Source organism: Rousettus aegyptiacus, unplaced genomic scaffold (assembly GCF_014176215.1).
Source record: "Rousettus aegyptiacus isolate mRouAeg1 unplaced genomic scaffold, mRouAeg1.p scaffold_m13_p_11, whole genome shotgun sequence".
Taxonomy (NCBI): domain Eukaryota; kingdom Metazoa; phylum Chordata; class Mammalia; order Chiroptera; family Pteropodidae; genus Rousettus; species Rousettus aegyptiacus.
The window spans coordinates 94,060,596-94,083,815 of NW_023416286.1; the positions used below are offsets into that span (position 1 = coordinate 94,060,596).

Consider the following 23,220-nt stretch of genomic DNA (forward strand, 5'->3'; position numbering starts at 1 on the left):
GGGAGGGCGGGGCCCCGGCCACCTACCTTGGCAGGTGGGCACGGGGCTGCTCCACTGGCCGCTGCTCCGGCACTGGGCGCGGGCCGCGCCCCGCAGCACGTAGCCGCTGCTGCAGGTGAAGTTCACCACGTCGTTGAGGTTGAACTCGGTGCCACGCGTGAGCCCATGGGCGGGGTTCCCGGGGTGGCCGCACGTGATGGCTGTGGGGGACGGGGGGACAGGCCACGTCACCGCCGGGACGCACGGGCCCCCCGCTCCCCGGCGGGGCAGCGGACCTCACGTCGCAGGGCTTCCCGCCGAGCGGGCGCCTCGGCCGCGGGCGGAGGGGGCTGGGAAGCGACCGTGGGCTGAGCCCGCGGCTGCCGTCCTAACTGCGGAAGATAACCTGCGCCCGGAAAATGGTCTCCGTTCGTGGTAATCATTATTTCCTACTCACGGAATGCCAGGATGCAGAGTGATTTTCCAACAAAACACTGAAAACCAAGGGAAACTAAAATTCTCGTATTAATTATGGCTTTTGCATATTTTCTCCTTAGTACACAACAGCTAATTTGGTGAAACTCTCATTCTGAAATATTATAGGGTCTCCGTTGATCGTTTATACTGTGTGTGTATGAATTATTCCACTATCAATTTAAACATCGTAAAATTAGCAAAATAATAGTAATAATAATTGTGCGAGCTTAGGAGTGTTTCCCCGAGAATCCTCGTCGTGTGATCCCTCGACATGTAGCTGCCCCTCTGCCTTGCTTGGAGGAACGGCAGTGCTCAGCACGAAGCCACCCTGCCCTGGACCTCCCACAGAGACACATCAGTCATGAAGCTGGCGTCTCTCATTTATCTTGCTTTCTTCTGAGTAAAGCCTCCGCCCCTGAAGCTCATGCACTGGCCACGGCACCGTCACAGAGGACAGTGCCTGTCCCCACGTTAGTTACATCGACATTCCCTTTGCTTAATTCACAGGGAGATAAAGGACATATTAGGAAAACTACGATTCGTTTAAAACAAATTTTGCACCAGAAGGAACAATCTCATCTAAAAACACTAGTGATACTTATTTCTGAGGTAACAAAGTTTGAGGACGATCCTTACGGACTCTTTCTACCGAAGGAGGAGCTGCTCGCAGAGCCCTCTGCGTGCTGATGAACCAGTGGCAAAAACAAACACACAGAAGGTTGGGGGGTGCGGCTATGTCGGGGGCCACACAGCCAGCCGCAGACTCAGCGTCCTGGGCGCCTGTGACGAGCTGTGTCCACCTCGTTCACCCTGCGGTGAGTCAGGGGAGTGAGTGCAGCCACTGGGCACCGGGGACAGGCGTGTGGAGGGGGTGTGGGCGGGGGCGGGGGCGGGCGGGGGCAGGAGCGAGCGGGGTCGAGAGGAGGGGAAGGCGCCCCCAGGCCACTGCCCCTCGTCGGGGGGGGGCCTCCGTCCGACCCGCTGTGCGGGTGGCGCCGTCGGTGCCGTGACCGAGGGCCTGCGGCTGAGGGGCGGAGCCGCCGAGCTCGGCAGGGGTGTGCTCACCGACGCACACCGGCGTCTGGCCGGACCACCTGTGGTCCTGCAGGCAGATGCGGACGGAGGTGCCGACGAGCCGGAAGCCGGGCTGGCACTGGTACACCACGGTGTCCCGGTAGCTGAAGCCGTCACCGCTGATGTGGCCGTTCACCGTGGGGTCCGGGGAGCCGCAGTGGCCGGCTGGGGACAGAGGCGAGACCGGTGAGGGCGCGCGCGGAACCGCCGTCCGCGGACACGCCACGTTCAGCACAGTCGGGAGCGGGCGCCGAATGCAAGACGTGTTACGGTTTCCTCCGTTTATGTTTCTAGTTTGATACAGTTGTCCTCGTTTACTTTTCTTAACAATTATGGATAACGTAAGTAATATCTCAAGTGTGAAGCTGTTAATGGGTGTTTCCCCGATTTGGGTTATTTGACTTATTTTTCTTATCGGGATTTCGTGTTTTTGCTCTTGTTATTCTATATGTGAATAAAAGCCAGAAGAAAGGAAGACGGGGCCTCGTGACTCATCGGACGCGGGCAGGGACGGAAAGGGGCCGGGGATGTCCAGCGAGCGCCTCGGCGGGCTGGTGAACCACGCGCCATTCCGCCGGGAGGGCGGGGTCGGGAGAGCGGCACGTGCTCGAATCGGGCGTGGGGCCAGCGCCTGGCCTCGGTCAGGTTGGAAGGGAACTGGAGTTCGGGGAGGGCGACCGGACAGAGTGGCTGCAGGAGAGGCGAGACCGTGGACGGAGGCCGAAACCGCGGGGCGGCTGAGCGCGCTCGCGAGGAGCGTGCTGGGGAGGGGGGAACAGGAAAAGCCCCCAGATGAAGTCGGGGCGAATGTTAGCATTCGGGGAGCTGGGAAGGGCCGACGTGGAGGACCGGGACGTCAGGTGACCGGCAGACGCAGTGTCAGGTGAGCTCCAGGGACAGGGCTGCCCGACGGACAAGGACTTTGTGGGCTCTGCGTGAGCTGCGGCCCGAGGTCCTGGGCCCTCTGTGCGTCTCCGCGCACGCCCCAGGTGCAGCCGGGGCCCGCCAGGCCGCGGGGGCCGGACGCCTGCCCCCTCAGGTCACTCTGGGCTTGACACCGTTTCTGAGACTCGGCGGCAGAACCGGGAGCCCGGCGCCGGGGCGGCGCTCCTCAGCGCTGCTCCTCATGCCCTGCTTCAGGGCACGCGGGCCTCGCCGTTTGCGGGAGTCTGAGACCCGGAGACGGGGTGAAGTCCCGTTTTTCTCCCTCGCTCTGCAGAAACCCACTGTGCCAGACGGGCCCGGAGCGCGGCGCTGCCCGGTGCGGAGACGCCGCCGCTCAGACGCTGGCACCGGCCCTGCCCTGTGATGACGTCACCGCGTGTGTCGTGGGCAAACACGTTTCCCGGGGTTCCCTATTTCAAGGCCACCTCCTCCCTGGGCCAGTTTGTATCGTATTAAATATCAGGTTGAGGATTTGAACTAAACGAACGTCTACGTGTCTAGAAAGTTAGAAACCAAACACTGCGCCCTGCGTTTGCGTCCTGGTGACTGGTCCCGCCTGAACCCCGAGGAGGAGCCTCACAGCACACTGTCCCCCGCGCCCCCCGTCCCGCGCCCCCCGCGCCCCGCCCTGGGCTCCGACTGGACGCGCCGGCCGGGCCGCCGCACTCACCCAGGCAGCGCGTCTCGGCGCCGCTCCACAGCCCGTCCGCGAGGCACTCCCGGACGTGGGACCCCACGAGCGTGTACCCCGTGTTGCACGTGAATATGGCGGTGGCCCCGTACGTCGTCAGCGTCCCGATCTTGTTCCCGTTCGGGGGGCAGGACAGGCTTCCGCACGAGATGACTGGAAGAGAGGGGACCACGAGGCGGTCACCGTCCCAGGGCCGCGGTGACGGTGCTGCGTGAGCAGAACACACGACGCACACACGCTCACGTCCGCGCCCGTCGGGGACTCCAGACGGGCGGCTGCTCAGGGCGCGGCCGGGGCCCGCCTGCGAGGCTCACCTGCTTCTCTTCTCTCCTCGGAAGGAGACCCGAAGGGTTAGAGGGGCTCCCAAAGGTCCCTTCAACGACCTCCGCCACTGCATCGCCCTCACGGGCACCTGAGCCCGTCTCGAAGCCATACCCGGCCTGTCAGCAGATTCATGCACAGGCAAACCTACCGCGCGGGCGGGCCCTCCGCCACCTTACCGCCTGCATCAGTCACGGGAACCGCGTAACGGCTCCTGGTCACCCCCGTGTGCCCAGCGGGAATTCCGACAGGGGCGCGGTCACTCCCAGAGGCGACCGGCTGGCACGAGCTGTGTGGAATCGACGCCTAGGACGCCCTAGCCGGTCCCCGGACGCCTAGGACGCCCCAGCCCGTCACGGTCCCTGGAGCCTAGGACGTGCCCCCCCAAACCCCGGTCACAGTCCCGCCCCAGCAGGATGTCCGTGCTTCGCCGAGGTCACGATTGATGGCATCCGCTTTCTCCCATGGGACTGCTCCCGTTTGGGAGTCAAGTTAAATGGTCACTCCCGTGGTGCACACTTATTTCATGTCCCGACTCCCTGGGCTCCCAACCCCTCGAGGCCCGGGCACAGACAGCCACAGAATCTCGGAGGCGGGAGAAGTCATCGACCACCGAGGCGACTGCTCGCCAGAGGCCGGAGTGTGTTTTAAACAAGCGGGAACGAAGGTGCTGGAAAGCTGTGCCGAGCAGGTCGCTAAGCATTCCCGCTGCACCAGGTTCGTGATTGCCACCTGCGGAGGGCCGAGGGCGGAGCGGGCAGGGAGCTCAAGACTGCTGAGCCCGCACCCACAGGAACCGTGAGAGGCTGAAACCCAGCGGTTAAGCACACGGCTTCGGGCTGCCCAGGGTCCGTCCCGGCTTCGCGCATCACGAGCCAGAAGACGTGGGAGAGACGCAGGGCTGAGGAGTTCCTCGAGGTGGCCCCGGGCCCCACCGCAGTGCCGGCTCCCGCTGGAGACGAAGGGCAGTGCTGGGCACGGGGCAGCCGTGGGAGGACATCGGTGGAGCGCGCAGAGGACATCGGTGGAGCGCGCAGAGGACATCGGTGGAGCGCGCAGAGGACATCGGTGGAGCGCGCCGAGGCCACGGCTCCTGAGTCCCGCCTGGGCCCCGACAGCGGCGTCTGGAGATTCGGCCGCCTCCCCCGGGCCCAGTCGGAGACGCCCTGCCGATGCTGACCCCCCCCCACCCAGGAATGCCAGCCGCTCGCCAACGAACAAGTCCTCCCAGTGCCGGCCAGGGCCCGTCCGGGACCAGGGCTCGTCCAGCTCGCCAACAGGGAAGTGACAGCCTAGGACTGACTCGGCGACCAGGCCAAAGCGTGACGACCTTGACCCGTAACTCATGTGCAGGAGACAGGGTGCGCGCGCCCCTGAGACCACCCCGCGCATGAGGCTGACCTTGCTCCCAGGTGCAATGCCCACGATTCCGTTTCAAACGCACGGTCGCGCGCACGGCCAGGTCAGGTGCGTCCCGCGGGGACCGTTCGCCAGCGGCCAAGGCGGCCGGCCCCAGAGTGTGTCCTGGTCGGATGCAGCATCGCCAGGGGCCCCTGCGGTCCAGCACATCTGGGTGGCTGACGCGGCGAGCCGTGGTCCCCAGCAAGCTGCCAACATGCTCGCCAGACCGAACACCAACGACTCCGAGCAGGGTTTAGACGTCACGATTCGTCGTGGATCTTTCATGGAGCCTCTTCCAAGCATAGCATGAACTTCGCCTCAAGCCATGACTTTTGAAGGTCCAAGGGCGTGTCCCCTTGGCGGCCTCGGGGCGCCGTCCACGCGGGCGGCGGGAGGGCTGCCCGTGCCCACGTCTGTTCTGCTTCAGCCTCTGCTGAGAGTGTTCGGGAGGAGACGGCCCGAGACGTGCCCTCCGCTGGGCTGCCGAGAACTCACGGGCCAGCTGCTGGCTTACGCGATGGATGAAGCCGCTCAGATGCAGAGTGCCCCTCGGCAGGTCACCCAGGGCCGGACCCGGTGCCCCACACCTGTGCCAGGTGCCCGGGCAAGCCCCATCGCCACCTGCTTTCTCCACTTGAGGTTTCGGGGTGAAGTCATGCAGCGCTCCCCTCGGGGCACCCCGGATTCCTGGTGCATGTGGCACACTGCAGCCTCCCAGCCAGTCGCCCAGAACGACCCGGCTCGGCCTCAGCGGCCGTGACGCTGTCTCCCCGCTGTGGCGTGGACTCCGAGCCACCTCCCCCCCGCCCCCGCGAAGCCAGTGCCCTCTGGCCTTCGGTTCCACAGCTGGGCTCGCGATGACGTCCTCCACTCGGAGCGTGTCCTGGGGCGACACGTCACTTCTCGTGCCTGTGAGCTCAGCGTCCCCGCCTGGGGCGGGGGCACTGCACACCAGCGTGACAGGCGTGCACGGCTGGGGGGACCCGCTGTGGCTGTGGCCCGGCTGGGAGGAGGCTCGTGACGGTGCGGACAGGCGTGAGCAGTGCACACGCGCCTTGCGTGTGACCGCGCGGGGCTGCTGGCCGTGAAGAAGGGGTTCGGAGGACGGCGAGTGTGCTGTTTCAGACAGCGAAGGCCCGGGGTCCTGCGCAAGTCAGAGAAAGTCCCCTCTCTGAGCGGAGAGGTTCGCACACGAAATCGGCCGTCCGCGGGGCACCGTGCATCGCTGGTCACCTGATGTGGCCGGGGGTTCGCGTGCGAGTGAATTATCAAGAAATTTCAACGGTTGGTGCTTCTGCGCGATGACCACTGTCCGCTCCGTGGACTGGAATAAAATCGCCTCCTGTGGTCTCCTGGGATGGAGCCGACGCGCACAGGCTGGCGGACGGACACCCGCACGTTTGTCGATCAGCTCCGGTCACAACCTCGAGGTCCGCAGGGACCGGCCCGCCCCCCTCCCACCGCGACCCGGGTCCAGCTTCAGAGAACTCCCGAAGCAGCGGCAGAGGCCTGGACCGGGCTCAGGACGCCTGTCACGAACATGGTTCTGGTGTGGCGGGCGGCGTCTGTGCAGACAGTTTCTGTTTGGCTCACGGAGTCCTGTGATAAACGTTCTTCTTGCGTGTTAAAGCAATACGCCAAATAATAAGACACGGTAAGAAGAGAAGCAGGAGCCCCCCACGTCCTCGCAGGCCCTGTGCTGGGGAGGCGTGTGGGCTCCCCTCGTGCGGATGGTCACCGGCGGCCGCGTCTCCGCACACGGGCTGACCGCGGGGCTCGCAGGCTGGAGGGGAGGGCAGGGTCTCCCGTCCCCTTCACCCCTGGACGGCTGGGCTCCGCCCGAGGACATGCTAACGTAGCCTCGAGCGGGCACCACACAGACTCTGTGAGAGTCGGGGAACGTCAGGCTGACTCCACAGTCCTTGTGGATGCGCTTAGTAGGTGCTCGCGGCTCAGCTCTCCATCTGCGGGTAAATGGACAAGCCGAACGGGGGATTCTAACACTTCCAGACAGGCGACGGGAAACAGCGAAGTCCCTGGTGACTCTGTGCGCAGGGACGTTTGGAGATGAACGCAGGTGAACCAACCAGGCGCCATCCGTGAAGAGCTGGCTGCTTCGCTGCGCTCGTGACTGGGGCGGTGACACACCTGCAGATCCTTTCGGTCCAGCTCCAGGAGGATGTGGGGAGCGGCTGGGTGCCTGTGTCTTAGGTGAAAACGCCACCTCGGAGCGGTGAGTGGGGCTTGCAAAAATGCGCCGCTTTAATTAATTGTAAGTAAGCGATGAAGTGGCGTCTGACCTTCCTGGGGTTTATCGTGTGTGCATTTAACAGCGTGGGACGCTGTTGCCAGGATTTGTAGTGTTTTTCGTGGGTGGCGGCAAGGTAGGGGACAGGAGAGGTAATTATAATTTAAAGGTGATTCAAATATAAAATGAAGTGAAAATGAGTTACAGCAAAAATGAACTAATGTAATTTTTACTTTCATTCTTGCAGAACCCACAAGATACTGTATCCATTTTAAAACTCTGCATTCTGTTCGTGACTTTGTGTTTTGGGCCGTTACTGATTCCCAACAGGAAATCGGCTGTGTTTTTCCTGACACTATTAACCGATGAGCTTGCTGCGGGGCTCAGGGTTTGGCCTGTCACACCGCCCCCCACAGAAAGGGCTCAGGCCCCTCCTGACCGCTGACCCCGAGTTCGTGAGAGGAAAACTCAGGGAGAGCACAAGCCATCTTGTCTCTGTAAGAAACGAGAGGTCGGGGGGGACAAGGTGAAGCGCCAGGCAGAGGGGGTGCCCCCTGGCCAAGCCGCGGCCTTCGGGACCGCGGACGTCAGCACCAACACGGAGCTGAAAAGCAGTGATTTCGGCGGAAAACGCTGTTTCTGGAAGAGGCCACGCCTCCACGATGACATTCGAGATTCAGGTAAAGGTGAGAGGACAGCTCGCGCGCAGCAAGGCGAGTCGGCGAGCGGCCGGCCACTTGCAAAGGGCGCGTGCCCCGGGGTGGGACGGACAGGCGCGCGCCCGAAGCGCGGCCGGCGGCTGGACGGAGCGCGGGACCCGAGGCGGCCTGAGAACCCCAGGCTCCCGCCCGTGGGATCGAGTCCGGGAAAGGCCGGGACGCCGGGGGGCGGGGAGGCGGTTCTGGGGCCGGCAGAGCGACCGCTTCCTCCCCCGGGGGAGGCTGGCACTGAGGGTCAGCGGAGGCCGCTTCGCCAGCGCTCCTGGGTGACCTGGGCGCCCCCTGCGCACGGCTGCGCCCCGAGGGGGAGGGGGGCGCCTGCGCCTGCGCCGTGCGTGGGAGGCCTGCGGCGTCACAGACGCCCACGCGGCCCTGACCCCCCGGGGCAGGCAGGGTCACCCCAGCGTTGGAGACGGAACTGCTCCCTGGACGCAGGTGGGGCCCACGGACGCCTGCGGGGATCCCCACCTCCCCCCAAAGCAGCCCCTGCGGTTCCCTGGACGGATCTGGTTTGCAGCCGAAGGAAAGCGCGCCGGCCGGGGAGTCCCGGGGGGGCCACAGGGAGATGCCCCCCCCTCCGCCCCACTCTCCTGGTGACCCGATGACGTGGTCTCCAGACGCGCACACCGAGCGTCACGGCGCGTGTGGCGGGGGCGGGGCGCGGGGCGCAGCGAAGCCGCCAACTCCAACCCGCAGCGCACAGGACGCTCAGAATGGATCCAGGGACGAGAGTCAAGCCAGGACTCCTTTGAGAATGGCAAGGGGCCCGTGAATAAGTGCCCCGGAAACTCGGCTCGGGCAGGGCCATCCGGGGACGCAGGTGCTGTTCCCTTTGACACAAGGGAACGGTGACCCCGGAGGTCACTGTGCCCCCTAATTCATCCCGTGTCCCCGGGACCAGCTTCTGCACATGCGTGGTTGGCATCTGTTCTATTAAAACTTGAATTGGGATGATTACGAAACACGGCGACGCATGCTTTTGTTCTCGTCCCATTTTTATTCTGGTTTATTCCTACTCAGCTGTGTATTTTGGAAATTTGACACTGGTCTAACTATTCGTCTCTGTATACGACGGTTTCCTGTGAACAATCGACGAAAGCCTGTATGTTAAATACGTCTGAATCAAGCCGTGCTCTGGACAATACTAATATTGTTTTAATTTTCCTATTTATGCACATTTATTATGAATCCTCCTCAAAAGCTCACGTGCTTATCTTGTACCTACGAGAATCACAATCTCTCTTCTGGAGATGGTCATTGTCTGAGAACACAGTGTCTTCAGCATAAACGACATTCCCCAAGATTCTAATTAGAAGGCTGGAATCGTTAGTGCGTGGAATAAAACTATTTTTCTAAACGTGGACCTGCATTTGTTTTTGAGCTGGTCTGAAATATCTGAGGATTCTAATATTTCAAAGTTTGCAAAACACCATCGTTAACAAGGACGAGGCGGCATTTGGCGTGTAATCCGGCCGCCGTGTATGTTGGGCGTGTCACGCGAAGACACACGTCCATCATGATAATGAAAATGCCGTTGGCGGGACCGCAAGCCCGCAGGGGTGGTTGGTCACGGCGCCGTGACCGCCCGTGGCTCGGATGCCACACGCCTGGGGAGCACGCCTAGACATGCCTGGGGAGCACGCCTGGGGAGCACGCCTGGACACGCCTGGGGAGCACGCCTGGGGAGCACGCCTGGACACGCCTGGGGAGCACGCCTCGACACGCCTGGGGAGCACGCCTCGACACGCCTGGGGAGCACGCCTCGACACGCCTGGGGAGCACGCCTCGACACTCCTGGGGAGCACGCCTGGACTCACCTCGGCACCGCGGCCTGTCCTCTCCCAGGCTCCACGCCCCGTTCGCCTGGCACTGCACGAGCCGTCCGCCCTCCAGGTAATACCCAGGGCTGCAGCTCAGCAGGACCTGAGCTCCGTACTCGCCCGGGGACCCGGAGACCAGCCTCCAGGTGACGTGTTCCGAGAGCTGGGCTTCGATGCCAGGGCAGGTCACCGCTGGAAGAGAAACAGACGTGACGTGGGTGTGCTGGCCCGAGGGAGCCGACCAAGCCTGCTTCTGAGACGCCGCCCCCGCCGCGCACGCTCCGGGCCGCGCCCAGCATTCCGGGGCTCCTCTGCTCCCCACGTCGTCACGCGGCAAGGCCGCGCGTGTAAAACGCAGCCTGGGGCTCATGCGCGTGCCGCAGCGATCCTGCAGCGAGTGACAGACACTGCGCTGCGAGGGGCAGATCGCTTACGCGAGGCTGCGCGGTTCCTTCGGATCCACTGTGTAAACAGCACGCGCAGAAAAATACCTTTCATGAAATTCGTCTGCCCCAGAGAAACGGGGCGTCGTACCCCGGCGATCAGAACCAGCCCGGGCTCCAGTTCTCAGAGACTCGGCGCCCGCGCACCCCTCCCCCGTGGAGCCCGCCTGCGCAGCAGACGGCGTTCATGGACTCGCAGGCAGCACACAGGCTCAAGTGCACGGACGTCGACGCTGTGAGAAGCACAGCGCATCCCCAAGGAGAAGATCGACCGGCACGCCAAGGAGGGGCCAATCTCCAGGGGCTGCTCAGGGGGTGGCGCTCGCCGACTGCGGGGCATGCAAGGCAGGCGCGGTGTGTACCCGAGATTTGTGGGAAGACAATAAGGGCTGAGAGCTTTGCAGGGAGGAAGAGAAGCCAGCAGACACTCAAACCAGGACCAAATACTCACAAAGCGAAATGGCGTTCAGCATATAAAAACGTGCTGGAAATACAGCGTATGCAAAATGTCGCATACGAGTGTATGCATTTTATGACAAGTACAGGAATCTTCAAAATGAATTCCACGAAGTGAGGAACCAGGGCTTCGCTTCTCTGAATATGAAGCGACGTGTGTTAACGTCATCACAGTCAGCCGACCACGCCACTTGCTAACATTTCGGTCACGTGTGGCCCCATGCCGGGATGTCTGGATAACTGTTTGAAACGCCCGGCAGTCCCTTCACAAGGACGGGCCTTGCTGAGGACCTGGCCGCTCCTTCCCAGGCAAGCAGTGTCCTCAGGGCCCAGCAGGCCGTTCTTCCTGGGAGAAGCCCAGAGCACCGTGTGGGGTTCCCGTCCGCGGGGTTCGGCTCTTACTCTGAGAATAATTTTACTGAATTGAACTCAAACATGGACCGGTGTATTTCGTTATCCCAGTTTCCTGCACTATTTCACAATTATGATAAAACAGTACTCTCATCACATAGAAAACAGCTGAGATATGTATGTTTTCTTAACGGTGCCTGACTCAGGAAATGGAAGAATTATTTGTCAAAAAATAGATGAAAACGACAGCAAAGAAATTAAAAATTACGGGAGAGACAACTATTTTCCGCGAACGCTCACATATTCAAGTCTAAGAAGTTTAAACACGTTCAACGCGCCCGAGGGCGGAGGAACCAACTCGACAGGAGGGCCGGGGGCAGCGGCGTCCTGAGCGCGCGGAAGGCGGCCGTTTCCAGGGGCCGGACGCCAGGCGGGGGACCGTGCCCACCCCGGGTCAGCGTGAACACGGCCGCGGAGCGCGTGCGCGTGTGGCGTGTGGTGTGTGTGTACATATGCAGTGTGTGGTGTGTGCGTGTGTAGTGTGCATGTGTGTAGTGTGCGATGTGTGTATGTAGTGTGTGTACGTGTGTAGTGTGTGGTGTGCACGTGTGCGGCGTGCGCTCCTGGCAGGCGAACCTCTGCTCTCTCGGCCTTTGAGCCATGGGTGTGGTTATTATCTCCTAAGACCAGAGCTCCGGAGGGGACCCCGCGGCTGTCCCCTGTAAGACGCTGCTGCCTGCAGTGACCCTTCCTGCCCAGGTCCGGAGGTTGTTGGAGACGGTGACACTAAGCGAGGCGCCGGGAGCCCAGTGTCACCACAGGGCTCAGTCCGGGCGCCTGCGTCTGCTCCCCAAGGCCACGCGCTGCCCGCCCCGCCCCACATGTGACAACAGCAGGGACCGTGCGGGGCTCTAGCCGTTTGGGAAAGACGGAGAAGACACGCGGGACCGCGACGTCCCAGCCCGCTTCTTCCAGTTTGGGGTCACAAGTGGCCCAGCCGCCTGCCCCCCCCCCACCTGCAGCTCAGGGTCCCCCGGGGACCCGCCCTGGACAGGACGCCGACTCCCCTCCCCTTCCCCCCCCCCCCACTGGGCAGGGCCAACCCCGGGGGCCGTGCGACACGCCGAGGCCAGAGGGAACCAGGCCACCGGGGACCCCGCTGTCACGTGAGCCACTCTCCGGAGAGCAGGCGCCCTGGACGCGCACGTGGCCTCAGGGCCGCCTGCTCCATGTGGGGGACAAGGCCTGCGCCTCGGGGGCTTGGATCAGCGTGAGGGGGCGGGGCAGGGGGAGCCGTGCTGGAATGTTCTGCCCGGAGCCGCTGCAGGCTGCCTCCCGGCCCTCTCTCAAGCGCGTGTCCTCAAAGGGGAAGCGGCAGCCGGTGCGGGCGGCTGTGCAAACCACGCCGCCGCCCGGCCGCGGGGCGCCGGGGCCTCCATCCCACCCGCCCCCTCCCGGGCGCTGCCTTCCCTGGCTGGTGCATTTCATTCGGAGTAGATGGGCCGTAATATCGGACGCCAGGGACCAAACCCTCACACGGTAAGGGGGGCCACGCCCCAGGCCCGTTCTCACCCCGAGCCCCGCCCCTACTTAGCCCTGCGGCAAAGGGCGCAGGCCCTCGGACACTCACGTTTGCAGGCGGGCGGCCTCCCGCCGTTACTCCACGCGCCGTCTGGCTGGCACACGGCTGTGGCTTGCTGAGCGGCCTCAAGCTTAAAGCCCTCGTTGCATTCGTACGTCACTTTACTGTCCAACGTGAACTCCGTCCCCGAGAAGGAGCCGTTCCCCGGGGCCTCTGGGATGCCACAGGACACGGCTGAAAGGTGAGAGGCGCTCGGTTAGGCTGCCCCCAGTTCATGAAATGTCCTCGCGTTTTCTACTTTTCAGCTCGAATGCGTGTAAAAGCTGTTAGCTACTTCTATTTCGAATATGTTGCATAGATACACACATTTTTGAAGTTTTAAAGATCGCAAGAGAGAATGGAGAAACAATGGGAAACTGTTCAGAATAAAAAATCTTTACGGCTGTTATTCCAGAAGGTAGGTCTGATGGTGTCACATGGTCGTGGACAAAAGAATACAGTGTAACACATTCTACTTCGTTTAACGTTGCAGAAGGAGACTATCTTTATGTCACAGAAGTAATCACAATGCCGACTCCTCGCCATTGAACACACCCACCCCCAGTGACTCATTTTCCTTAAAGCACCAGGGAGGCCTATTAAATGGCAAATAACTGAGATCATCAACGCATCTCAGATCGTGGCATCTATGACTGCAAACAGTGTCTCTCAGAGAACAGGGCCCGAGGGACTAAGGCGCAGGAGGCATTGTGGGCAGGCACCTAGGTCAGAAGGCTGTGCTCCGAGGGCCAGGCACGTGACCTTTCACGAGACGGGCCAGGCGAGAACGCACTATGAACGCAGAAGAAAGTTTTTAAAACGTGAATGGGGTGAGAATTCAGTATAAACACTTCCTTCTTAAATTGACTGGTTCTGATCCAGACTTATCTAGCATGAGACAAAAATACATTCTCAAGTTGAACAACTATAAGTTACAGAACAAAACAGAGAACGGGGCAGAGTGGACTCTCCATTCCCAGCTCCGTACCCAGCTCAGGCGAGCTCGTCAAACAAGGCTTTGCTCCGTCTCCTGGACTCATTTGTGCTGTGGCCGCCTTCCTGCCGACGTCAAATACTCAGACCACTGGACACGGCGGTCCCCAGGCTCCCGGAGGCCAGTGCGTCGAAACCGATCCCGTTAACCCCGCTGTCCTCACACGGTCCCCGTTTCAGGGAGTAGGACCATACCAGAGCCAGCAATGGAAACCAAGAAGCTGTCTTTCCAGATCTCTCCCTCGTCCTAACCCTTCTTTACGCGTTGTCACCACGGCCTGTTGTCCCTGCTCCTAAATAATTTCAGTACGTCTCCTTAGACACCTGTCAGCGGCCGAAGCGCGCCGGTGTTCCCGACGGGGCTCTGTCCGTTCGCCCTCTCTGAAAGGTGCGTCTGCAACCAGGCGACACCCACGCCGGGGTGGACGCGGAGCCGCGTGGCAGGCACTGGCCGCCCAGCCCTGCCCCCTTCCGTGTGTGGGACAGTCTCTGCCTTACGATGCTCCACGCGCGCTATTTTTTTTTACTCCAAGATGGTATGAACGCGATGCACGTAATAAACTACTTGAGATATTCAACATTTTATTAGAAAACGGGCTCACGTGAGACAATTGTGCCGGCCGTGGGCTCAGGTAAGGGCTCCGAGCATGTGTCGGGTTGGCTGGGCGGAGCTGCGTTCGGTAGGTCAGGTGCATCAGATGCATTTTTGACTCCCAGTATTTTTAACTTAGGTGGGTTTAGTGGGACTTAGCAGCATCGCAGGTGAAGGAGCATTTTGGTGTGTTTGAAGGCTGTACGCTTCAGAGGTAAAAACTTGTACCTTTTCCCTTAGAAACGTGTTGCACAGCAATTCGCATCCCCCCGTTTTACATGTCGCGCAGTGGGGTTCCTTGGAGAACAAAAAGCACGAGAGACTTCCGCGGTGTTGGCTGCGTTTAGCTGAGGTCGCAGAATGCTTTTCCTTACGACGTTCCAACCCAATCGTTATCTTTATAGACATGATTATGAAGGGTCCATAATTCAGGGTCACTAGATAGTGATAATTCACCTTTACATAGTAACTCTCTTTGGAAAAAATAGCAGTTTTTAAAAAAACTTGAAATAAGTCTCAATTCTCTAAAAACAAAACAATTTTCAATATATAACACATCTACAACTGTGAAATAAAATCATAAAGATACCAATGACAAAAGAGGAAATAATTTTCTCTTAGAATTTGTATTTCGGCACGGAAGAAAAACAACAGTAAATCTACGATAATCACAGTGCCTACTTATTTGCTGTCACATTTCACCTACAAGCACTTTTGGAAATTGTCAGCCAGGGGACAGTGTGGCCCGTGGCGGGGGGCGGAGCATCTGTCTAGGCATCCGCGGGACGCAGACCCCGGCTGCGGCTCAGACTGTGCCCAGCAGAACCGAGGGCTGTGTCGGCAGCACCCAGAGCGCGGTCCTCCGTGCCCGGGGGGTAGGGGGGCTGCTCGCAGGACGGGGTGGTCCGCTCGGGTACGCAGATGTGGGGAGGGGGGACCACGGGGAGGAGGCCATGTCCCCATGTGTCCAGGATGCCTGGGGCTCGGCTGTGCCCCAGCCCGCCTCCCCCGTGGCCTCCTGACTCCAAGTGACTCGGCCACGCTAGGTCCATTCTACTTCTTTCCATGGCAAAATGACGACGTTCGACGGTTTTTCTCTGACCGTGCATTTTGGGGTATTCGTCTGAGTCCAGCTCCGTGTTCACCTGAAGGACGTCGTTTGATCAGCTGCGCTCAGCGCGGGGGATAACTACACACTGTGGGCCACGGCGCCCGCGACCACGGTCACCGCACAGTTTCCCCCAGTTTGACACCGTGAATCCCTTGGAGGAAAGAAAACAGCTCCGTCCGCTTTGTTCTTCCAGCCCAGCACCTGCAAACACCACACTGGGAACTCACGGGGGGGGGGGGGGGGTGCCTCCTGCGACCAGGCCGGAGGCAGGGGACAGCATCGCTGGGGGGGACCCGCCACTACGTGGTCAATGAGCATCTTCCACTTAAATTTTTATGATCCTTTCTTAATGGTCTTCACATCATTTTTACCATTTATTTTAAAAGATTTACTGTACTTTTATTTTTAAAATGATAAAAATGATTGTGGAATTTTACATAATTTGGTTAAAAAAAGCCTTCCTACTTTTTAAAAAAAATTTTAATCATTAGAGCCTCACGCATGATGAAAGTATTTCGTGTGTTATGATCATTAAAAGGCTACATCAGGTAAGGACGGAAGGGACCACCCCCCCCAACAGGGCACTCAGGCATGTCGAGCATGACGCGGATCCGGCATGGCGTCTGCGGCGGGATCGCGAGCGGAATCCCTTTTGGCAGCAAACGGTGTGACACCGAGGGCGGCCGACGAGGTGGGTTCTCGACCAACAGCCACATGATTACGAATGAGGCACTTGGCTTTCTGTGCCGCAGTCTCAAACGCTTAAGTAAACGAAAATGGATTATTTTTAGAGGCCGTCCAGCTCACGGGTTGTGAAGAAGGGACAGATCAGGCGGCCTCCCCGTTCACCGCACGGCTAACAGGAAGTGCAGGGCGTGGCTCTGCTGTAGGAAGAGGCTTCTGGAACATCCGAGGCTGGAGAACGCGCTCACGGAGGTCGCTCTTCTCTGAGGGACGCCGTGCGCTCTGACCTCCCGCGCCCACGGTGCCTTCGCCGGGGGCCATGCTCGCCGCAGGGAGCGGACGCGCTGACCCTTCCCACTCCCGTCCCTCAGCCACGCCGCCACGGCGAGCAGGAACTGGCTTTCCGCGCACGGTTTCTATTCTGGGTCATTTAACTCCGCGTTAAACGGTTCTGCTGGGAGAAGGAGAAGGAGGCCGAGAGTCGTCAGGAAACGCCGTCCAGGCATCCTTCCTCGAGACGCGGTCCCTCCATTTGGGCAACGTCTTCAGATCAGGCCCCGGAGCAGGAGGAGGGACAGCCGTGTGCCGGGCTGCCCTCCCCACTGGCTCCCCTCAGCGCGAGAAGGTGTCTGCGGGGACATTCCAGCCGCCTCCGCAGGTCGGGGTCCGGGAGCTGGAGCCTGCTGCCACCCCGCCCCTCCCCCGCTTGTGGCACAGGTCCTTTTGCCACTGAGATTCTGTCCCCAGTGCCAAGGACACAGAGCCCACGGGACTAGTCAATGAACAACAGATTTCCTGTCACAGAGAGTGACAGAACAGTTAAAGAACACGAGAAGCATTTTTTGTTTGTTTGTTTGAAAGAACAAATACCTTTGTTTTAAAGAAAAAAATATTATCATTCCTAATGAAAAACTCTTATGGGATCTTTCTGTTTATCTTATATTAAAAAAGACTTTCTGGCGTTTCGGACATGAATATTGCAAGTCAAATGTCCGCTTAACTCCTTGTGGTTAAAGTCACACATGGTAAGCGTAATGAATATCTATTATTATCTCTTAGAGCAACACCAGAAAGTCTAGTATCTAATGAAAAAGGAGGAGAAGGGAAATCAACGTGAGGTCCCATTTATAAATCATAATTAGCTTTCGAAGACCACTACGGTTCATTATGAATATAAATCTCAATGAGACAAAACTGAAAATTTAACGATTTCAAAGCCTTCAATTAAAAGTTAAAATGCCATATTTAAAAAATCTGATTTTTATGAATATGATAGATAAAATGATAGACAAAAAAGGCCTGAAATACTGAAATCAACTTTTAATGAGCCCTAGACTTAAAAGTTCACAAGAAAATGAAGTATAAGCGTATGCTCAAAGAGTGAATTTCTAACCTAAAATGACTTTTAGCAATTGATCTTCTTAATTAATACAACTGTCAAGAAGACATACCTCAGATATAGATGAGAGAACACATTTGTATTTTTACTTTGAAACGAAACACGAGTCAGCATCGGAAGGACGCTGCCCAGCACCCGGCGTCTGCTCAGCCCCGCCCCCCCCAGCCCCCCCGCCCCCCCAGCCCCCCCGCCCCCTGCCCCCCCCCCAATCCAGGCGGAAGCCGCACCCGGCGTCGTGTACGTGGGACTTGTCTGCGTGGCCGGCGGGAAGCTTACCGTGAACTCCTGACGCCCACGCCCACCCACCCGCTCCTCACCTGGTCCCCGGCCACTGCTCCGGTGACTCGCAGAGCGGGGCTCAGACCGGAGCGGGAGGCCGCCTCGGGTCTGGGGCGGCGGCGCGCTTACCCTGGCACAGCGGCGGGGGCGCGTCCCACTGGAACGTGCCGGCGGCGCTCCGCCTGCAGGTGGCGTTGCCGGCGCCCACCAGGCGGTACCCCGGCTTGCAGAAGAAGTGCGCCCTGCTGCCGAGCGTGCCCGCCGTCCGGTTGAAGACGCCGCCGTTCCTCAGGGCGCGGGGCGGGCTGCAGTAAGGAGCTGCGGGCACAACACGGGCGCATCAGTGGCGGCGGGGGACAGACGGCGGCCGCGCTGTGCTCCGGGCAGCGCCGCCACCGGACGCCTGCGCCGTCTGAGCCCCGGAGCCGGCGGCGAGGCACAGGGCTGCGCTGAGCAGCTCGCCGCGGCACCAGGGCGCCGGTCACTCGGCTCGCGGGGCGCACGTGGCCCAGCCACGCCGCAGGACCGCGCGGCGGAGCCTCGCGGAGCTCAGCCCATTCCTGCCATGGGAGCCACTAATCGCGGAATTCGCCAGAAGGAATCGCACACGGACGTCCGCGCGCGATGCTCACCGCGGCCCCACGCATCGTGGCCGCGCGGCCGTCCTTCGGCGGGCGAGTGGTGAACAGACCGCGGCCCATCCGCACGTTTGGCATCTAGACAACGCGTGGACGGCTACGCAGCGCGGGAGGGCACGGAGCGCCCCAAACGCAGCGCTGAGGACCGCGGCCCCGCGGGACGGCGCCGTGCTGCGGGATCCTGGGAGGGCGAGACGGCGGCGGCAGGAAGCGGACCGCCGGGCGTCCGGGGCTGGGCGGGGGTGGCCGGGGAGCACGGGCGTGTCGGGCGCTGAGACCTCTCTGCGTGACAGCAGAATGGACTCACGTCTGGGGACGCTCCGTATCTTTCTCTCGCTTTTGCTGTGAACCTTAAGCTTCTCTGAAAACAATGGCGTTTAAGGAAACATCCCAAACTCTAGAGCTGAGGGCCCAGGGCCTTGTTTTCAGCTGCGTCGCCTGCAGCCGTTAAGCAACGAGAAGGCAGAGTCCCCCGGCCGAGTCCGGCCGTGAGGAAACTCGCCGAGGCACCGGGTTCGTGGGGGGCTGGCCGCCCGCGGACAGGAGCCGCCTCCTCTCCGGGATGCAGAGCGCAGAGGCTCTGCTCTGGGCTACGTGTTTGAAACAAGACGATTCTCAACACTAAAACTCGAGCTGACACAGTGACATGGAGGAGGTCGTGGTCCCCAGGACCCATGTGCGGGGCACACGCACCCCGCACGCTCAGCGCCGCACCTGTCCTCAGGAGCCAGCGCAGAAGGCGCTGGCCGCAGGTCTCCCGTCGGGGCGCTGCTCAGAAACCAGCCCACGAACCCGGCCACGGCCGGCCGCCTTGTCCCCCGCGAGGCGTCCGCGGGTGGCCTCAGCTGGCGTCCTGTCACGTGGCATGTCATTAGGAGCCGGGCTGCGGCCATTAAGTCAGAACCACTCACTGCTACAAGCAGCTCTCCGTTAACCGCCCGTTGGCCGTGCCGTTTCTGCGTCCAGCTGCTCCAGAGTAAATTTTGTAAGTTTCGAAAGAACCAGAATACTCAGTTTAGGAAAAGTACAAGTCTAACTGGTCACACTGGGTACCAACCACCCAGAATCACTGAATTAGTAAAACTAAACTAAACAACTAAACTAAACTAAACAGCTAAACTAAACAACTAAACAACTGAACTAAACAACACAACTAAACCAAACGAAACTAAATGAAACTAAACAACTAAATTAAACTAAACTAAACTGAACAACTGAAGGGAACTAACCCGGGGCGGGCGGGCGGGACGACGTGGTTCTGCCGTCACCTCTGGTTCCCGTCACACTCCAGTCTGTGAGGAACGTGACCTGGAGGATGGCCGTCTAACCCCATGGCGTCCGGGAACGATGTTCCTTCTGTCACCAGGGTCTCGGGACACCTGCTCCGTGCTAACCCACCTAGGGCAGGGCCTGCGGGGGGCTCCGAGGGTGACACGCAGCCCTGCGGGGAACGGGGAGATGGGGACGCGGGGGCCGGCCCGATGCCCCCCGGCCTGCTGAGTCGCGAAGGCCAGGCCCGACCTGAAACTCTGCTGGCGAGCAAGGGTGCCGGACGGGGACAGGAGGTCGGTGTCTGCGACGGCGGAGACCGGGGGAGCCGGCCACCTGCAGCTCCGCCACTAGCCAGGGGGCACTGTCACCACGGCTGGGTCCTCTTTGCTTTCCTTCTTCAGCCGCGTTGATCAAATGTATTGCTCTGACGTCCCGGGAGCCCACATCCCCAGGTGAGAGGAAGCTGAGGCTCCGCGGGCCGCCCGTGGCCTCGCGGTGGGGGGGAGGCACTCCGTCACCCACGTGCACACGCCTGGCCTCATGGGGGGGGCACTCCGTCACCCACGTGCGCACGCCTGGCCTCGCGGGGTGGGGGGGGCACTCCACCCACGTGCACACGCCTGACCTCATGGGGGGCACTCCGTCACCCACGTGCACGCGCCTGGCCTCGCGGGGAGGGGCACTCCATCACCCACGTGCGCACGCCTGGCCTCGCAAGGGGGGGCACTCCGTCACCCACGTGCACACGCCTGGCCTCGCGGGGAGGGGCACCCCCTGCTGCCCACGTGTGCACACCGGAACACCTGCGCTCGGCTACTCTGACCACGCTGGCGACAACTCCCAGCGGTCACTGGATCGCCAAACAGGGACTGGACATTAGTCATAAAACACGTCTACGTGTTCAGAGATAGGAATCTCCACTTACAGAACGTGAGAATTTGCCGTCTTTTCTGGAATTTTATGTTTTCCTACTCTCCCGACACAGTTTACCATACAATCTTATTTTACAATGAATGAAAATGTCCTCTGAACGGCAGAATTCAAGGCATAATCGCCCCTCCAGGCCACTGAGTAATTTGGCACGGATGACACGAGACGGTTCTGTCCGCTGCGGTTCCTCTGCTCTGGCCGCCTCCGCACACTGCGAAGAGGCCCGGACGGTTCGAGAGGGCCGATCACCTTCCAGAACAAGGAATTTGAGGAACTCGAATCTGTTCGCTGCCCCCGTACTCCTCATAACTCCTAATAAAAGCAAATTTCGACCGTATGCTCTTTGTTCAGAAGCTTTTTGAAATGCTGCTTTGAGCAAAGAGCGAAAGGTCTGGGTCCGTTTCAGTCAACGTTACAGAGAAGGAATGTGAACTCCCTGCCCATCGTCCTCAAATCCGAGCCTTTCCAAAACCTCGACACTTTTCGCCGTTTTTCGTGACGTCTGCCGCCGAAGAGAGCTGAAATCTCACTCTTAAACCACTGTGACTTTTCTCTGTGTCTCCCTCAGAACGCTCCTCGTCGCCGATGACAGATGTAAAGCACCGACGTGGGGATAAGCAGTCCCCTGGGGTGACGCGCTGGCCGGACGAGCGCGGCGGGCGCCCCCCGAGGGAATGCGTCTCGCCGTGACCTTCGGATGCTGCCGAGGGGGATGCTGAGAAATTTGGACTTTCTCCTTCGTGAATAAATTCCATCGGGGATTGCGACTGTCTGTGTGCCGCTTCCGTAGGGCAGGAGAAACATGAGGTGTGGGGCAGGGAACACAAGCCCACACAGCACCTAACACGCGTCACGTCAGGACGGCTGTGGACACGGAGGCACAGAGGTCGGTGGGAACACGCTTTCAACAGTAAGCGGCGGTCGTCACTTACAGGATTAGTAGTGTGATGAGGCTCGCTCCTGTTTGTTCCCGTAGCATTTAGACGTGTTTTACAATTAATTTTCACATAGTTTTATCTTTTGGGAAATGTCGTGGCTTTCCATGATATGCAATTCGAAGTTTGATGATTTGCGCAATCAATTTTTAAACTAGTCATCAACAAACAGTATATGTTCCCTTAGCTCGTTTAGAGCTAGCACTCAGAGTAAGTCCTCATCATGTTATTTCTGACAAAGTGAACCATTCGTCCTTAAGAACCAGGCTGACACGGCAGCCTCCGTCCACCGTCTGACTGAGTGCGGCCCGATCAGCGGTGTCAAAGGGGCTTCTCCGCGGACGCGCGGCCGGGCACCCACCTGTGTAGCGGATCTGGAAGCCCTTCTTGCTGGTGGCGTGGTCGGTGGACCAGCGCAGGAACAGCCGGTTGCTCGTGCTGGTGAAGTTGGAGGGTTCCGAGTGGTTCCCGCTCAGGACGGCCAGGAGGGGGCTCTGGCCAGACGGACCTGCCGGGACAGGAAGACAGAGGCCGGCGTGAGCGAGCCCCGCGCGCCGCGGGCTGCCTTCGGCTGCTACCTGACCGGCGGCTCTTTATCCCCGGTGTGGACAAGAAAATTCCGAACGCACACGGCGACCAACGTGTGTCCTCACAAAACTGAACTGATGAGCAACCAGAATAATTTCAGGTGCACACGCTATTAACAGCGTGCTGCCTAGATCAGACGAAGCTTACCTACCAGACGGCCGTAATTTAAACGCGTGACAGTAATTTTTACGACCCTGAGAGCCTACGCCGCCGCGTGGGCGTGGAGTAACGGAGACCACCGGTGGACAGACAGACACACGAGTAAAATCACTCTGGAGAATAACTGGTAATAGCTGTAAAACTAGAGATTTGATTCTATTTCTGTAAATGCTAGCGCATGCACAAAAGTGTTATTTATATAGCAAAGTGTGTCCTCCAGCCTTGTTTCTTTATGGCGAAATTTGGATCGTAACTCGCAGTCTGGAGTTTTAAAAAGGAACTGAGAGGACCAGGAAAAGGAATTCTGTACAGCGTGTAAAATTCATAAATGAGGCGAACGTGTCCCAGCGTAGGCAACTGTTAAAATCACATGCTGAAAACTGAAGAAATCTGTTTGCAGAGAAATATAGTATGATAGCCATTATGTAAAAATTCAAAAGTCTGCAATATGTAAACTGCGTGCATGAGTGTGTGTGTCTTTTGTACAGAGAGAGAGAGAAAATCATAAAAACAGACATAGGCATGCCACCCCTAACTCACTCCCAGCTCACAGCCCGATTTCCTCTCGGAGAGGGACAAGGGGCATCGGATGTGGGGGCGCCCCTAAATTTACCCGTACTGCTTGCTTCTTAGAAAACTAGTAGACAAAACAAAGAGACTAAGATAAATTTAATAAAATCCTAAAATTTATGACATCGAGGAATGAATCCATATCTATGTGTTTGTTTTTACCTTTCTGCACACGTGAAATTAAAAAAAAATAAAAAACGAAACGAACGCATAACATGCGGTTAATAAAAGCAAACGGGGCACCCAGTCCGCATGCCTCTCGTCGTCGTGACCCGACGTCGTCCGTTGCTTTAATTGCTCTGTTGAGCGTGGAGCTGCTGTCAGAGCCGGGGTCTCGTCTGCGACGTGACCGCCGGGCACCTCAGTGCCCCGGCAGGCTCTGAAGCCTGCGTGGTTCGTCTACGTCACACCCCTCACTCCAGGGACACACGTCCCCACGGGAGGACGTGGCCCTCACCGCCACGTGTGACACGAATTCTGTCAGCTTAAGCGACACCTGTCTGTGAGAACCGTGCGTACACTTT

The 23,220-nt window shown here is 59.4% G+C and overlaps 1 protein-coding gene across 2 annotated transcripts in view; it reads right to left on the bottom strand.

Annotated features, from left to right (window-relative positions):
* CSMD1 (CUB and Sushi multiple domains 1) overlaps window positions 1-23,220 on the bottom strand; it is a 1,035,440-nt gene that overhangs the window by 34,565 nt on the left and 977,655 nt on the right. For both annotated transcript variants that reach the window (XM_036228983.1, XM_036228984.1), the window contains exons 48-54: window positions 21,741-21,887; window positions 17,734-17,922; window positions 12,556-12,741; window positions 9,673-9,867; window positions 3,146-3,319; window positions 1,522-1,695; window positions 27-200 (exon numbers count right to left, since the gene is read on the bottom strand). In XM_036228983.1, coding sequence (XP_036084876.1) covers window positions 27-200; window positions 1,522-1,695; window positions 3,146-3,319; window positions 9,673-9,867; window positions 12,556-12,741; window positions 17,734-17,922; window positions 21,741-21,887 — 1,239 coding nt within the window. The remainder of the gene's footprint in view (window positions 1-26; window positions 201-1,521; window positions 1,696-3,145; window positions 3,320-9,672; window positions 9,868-12,555; window positions 12,742-17,733; window positions 17,923-21,740; window positions 21,888-23,220) is intronic.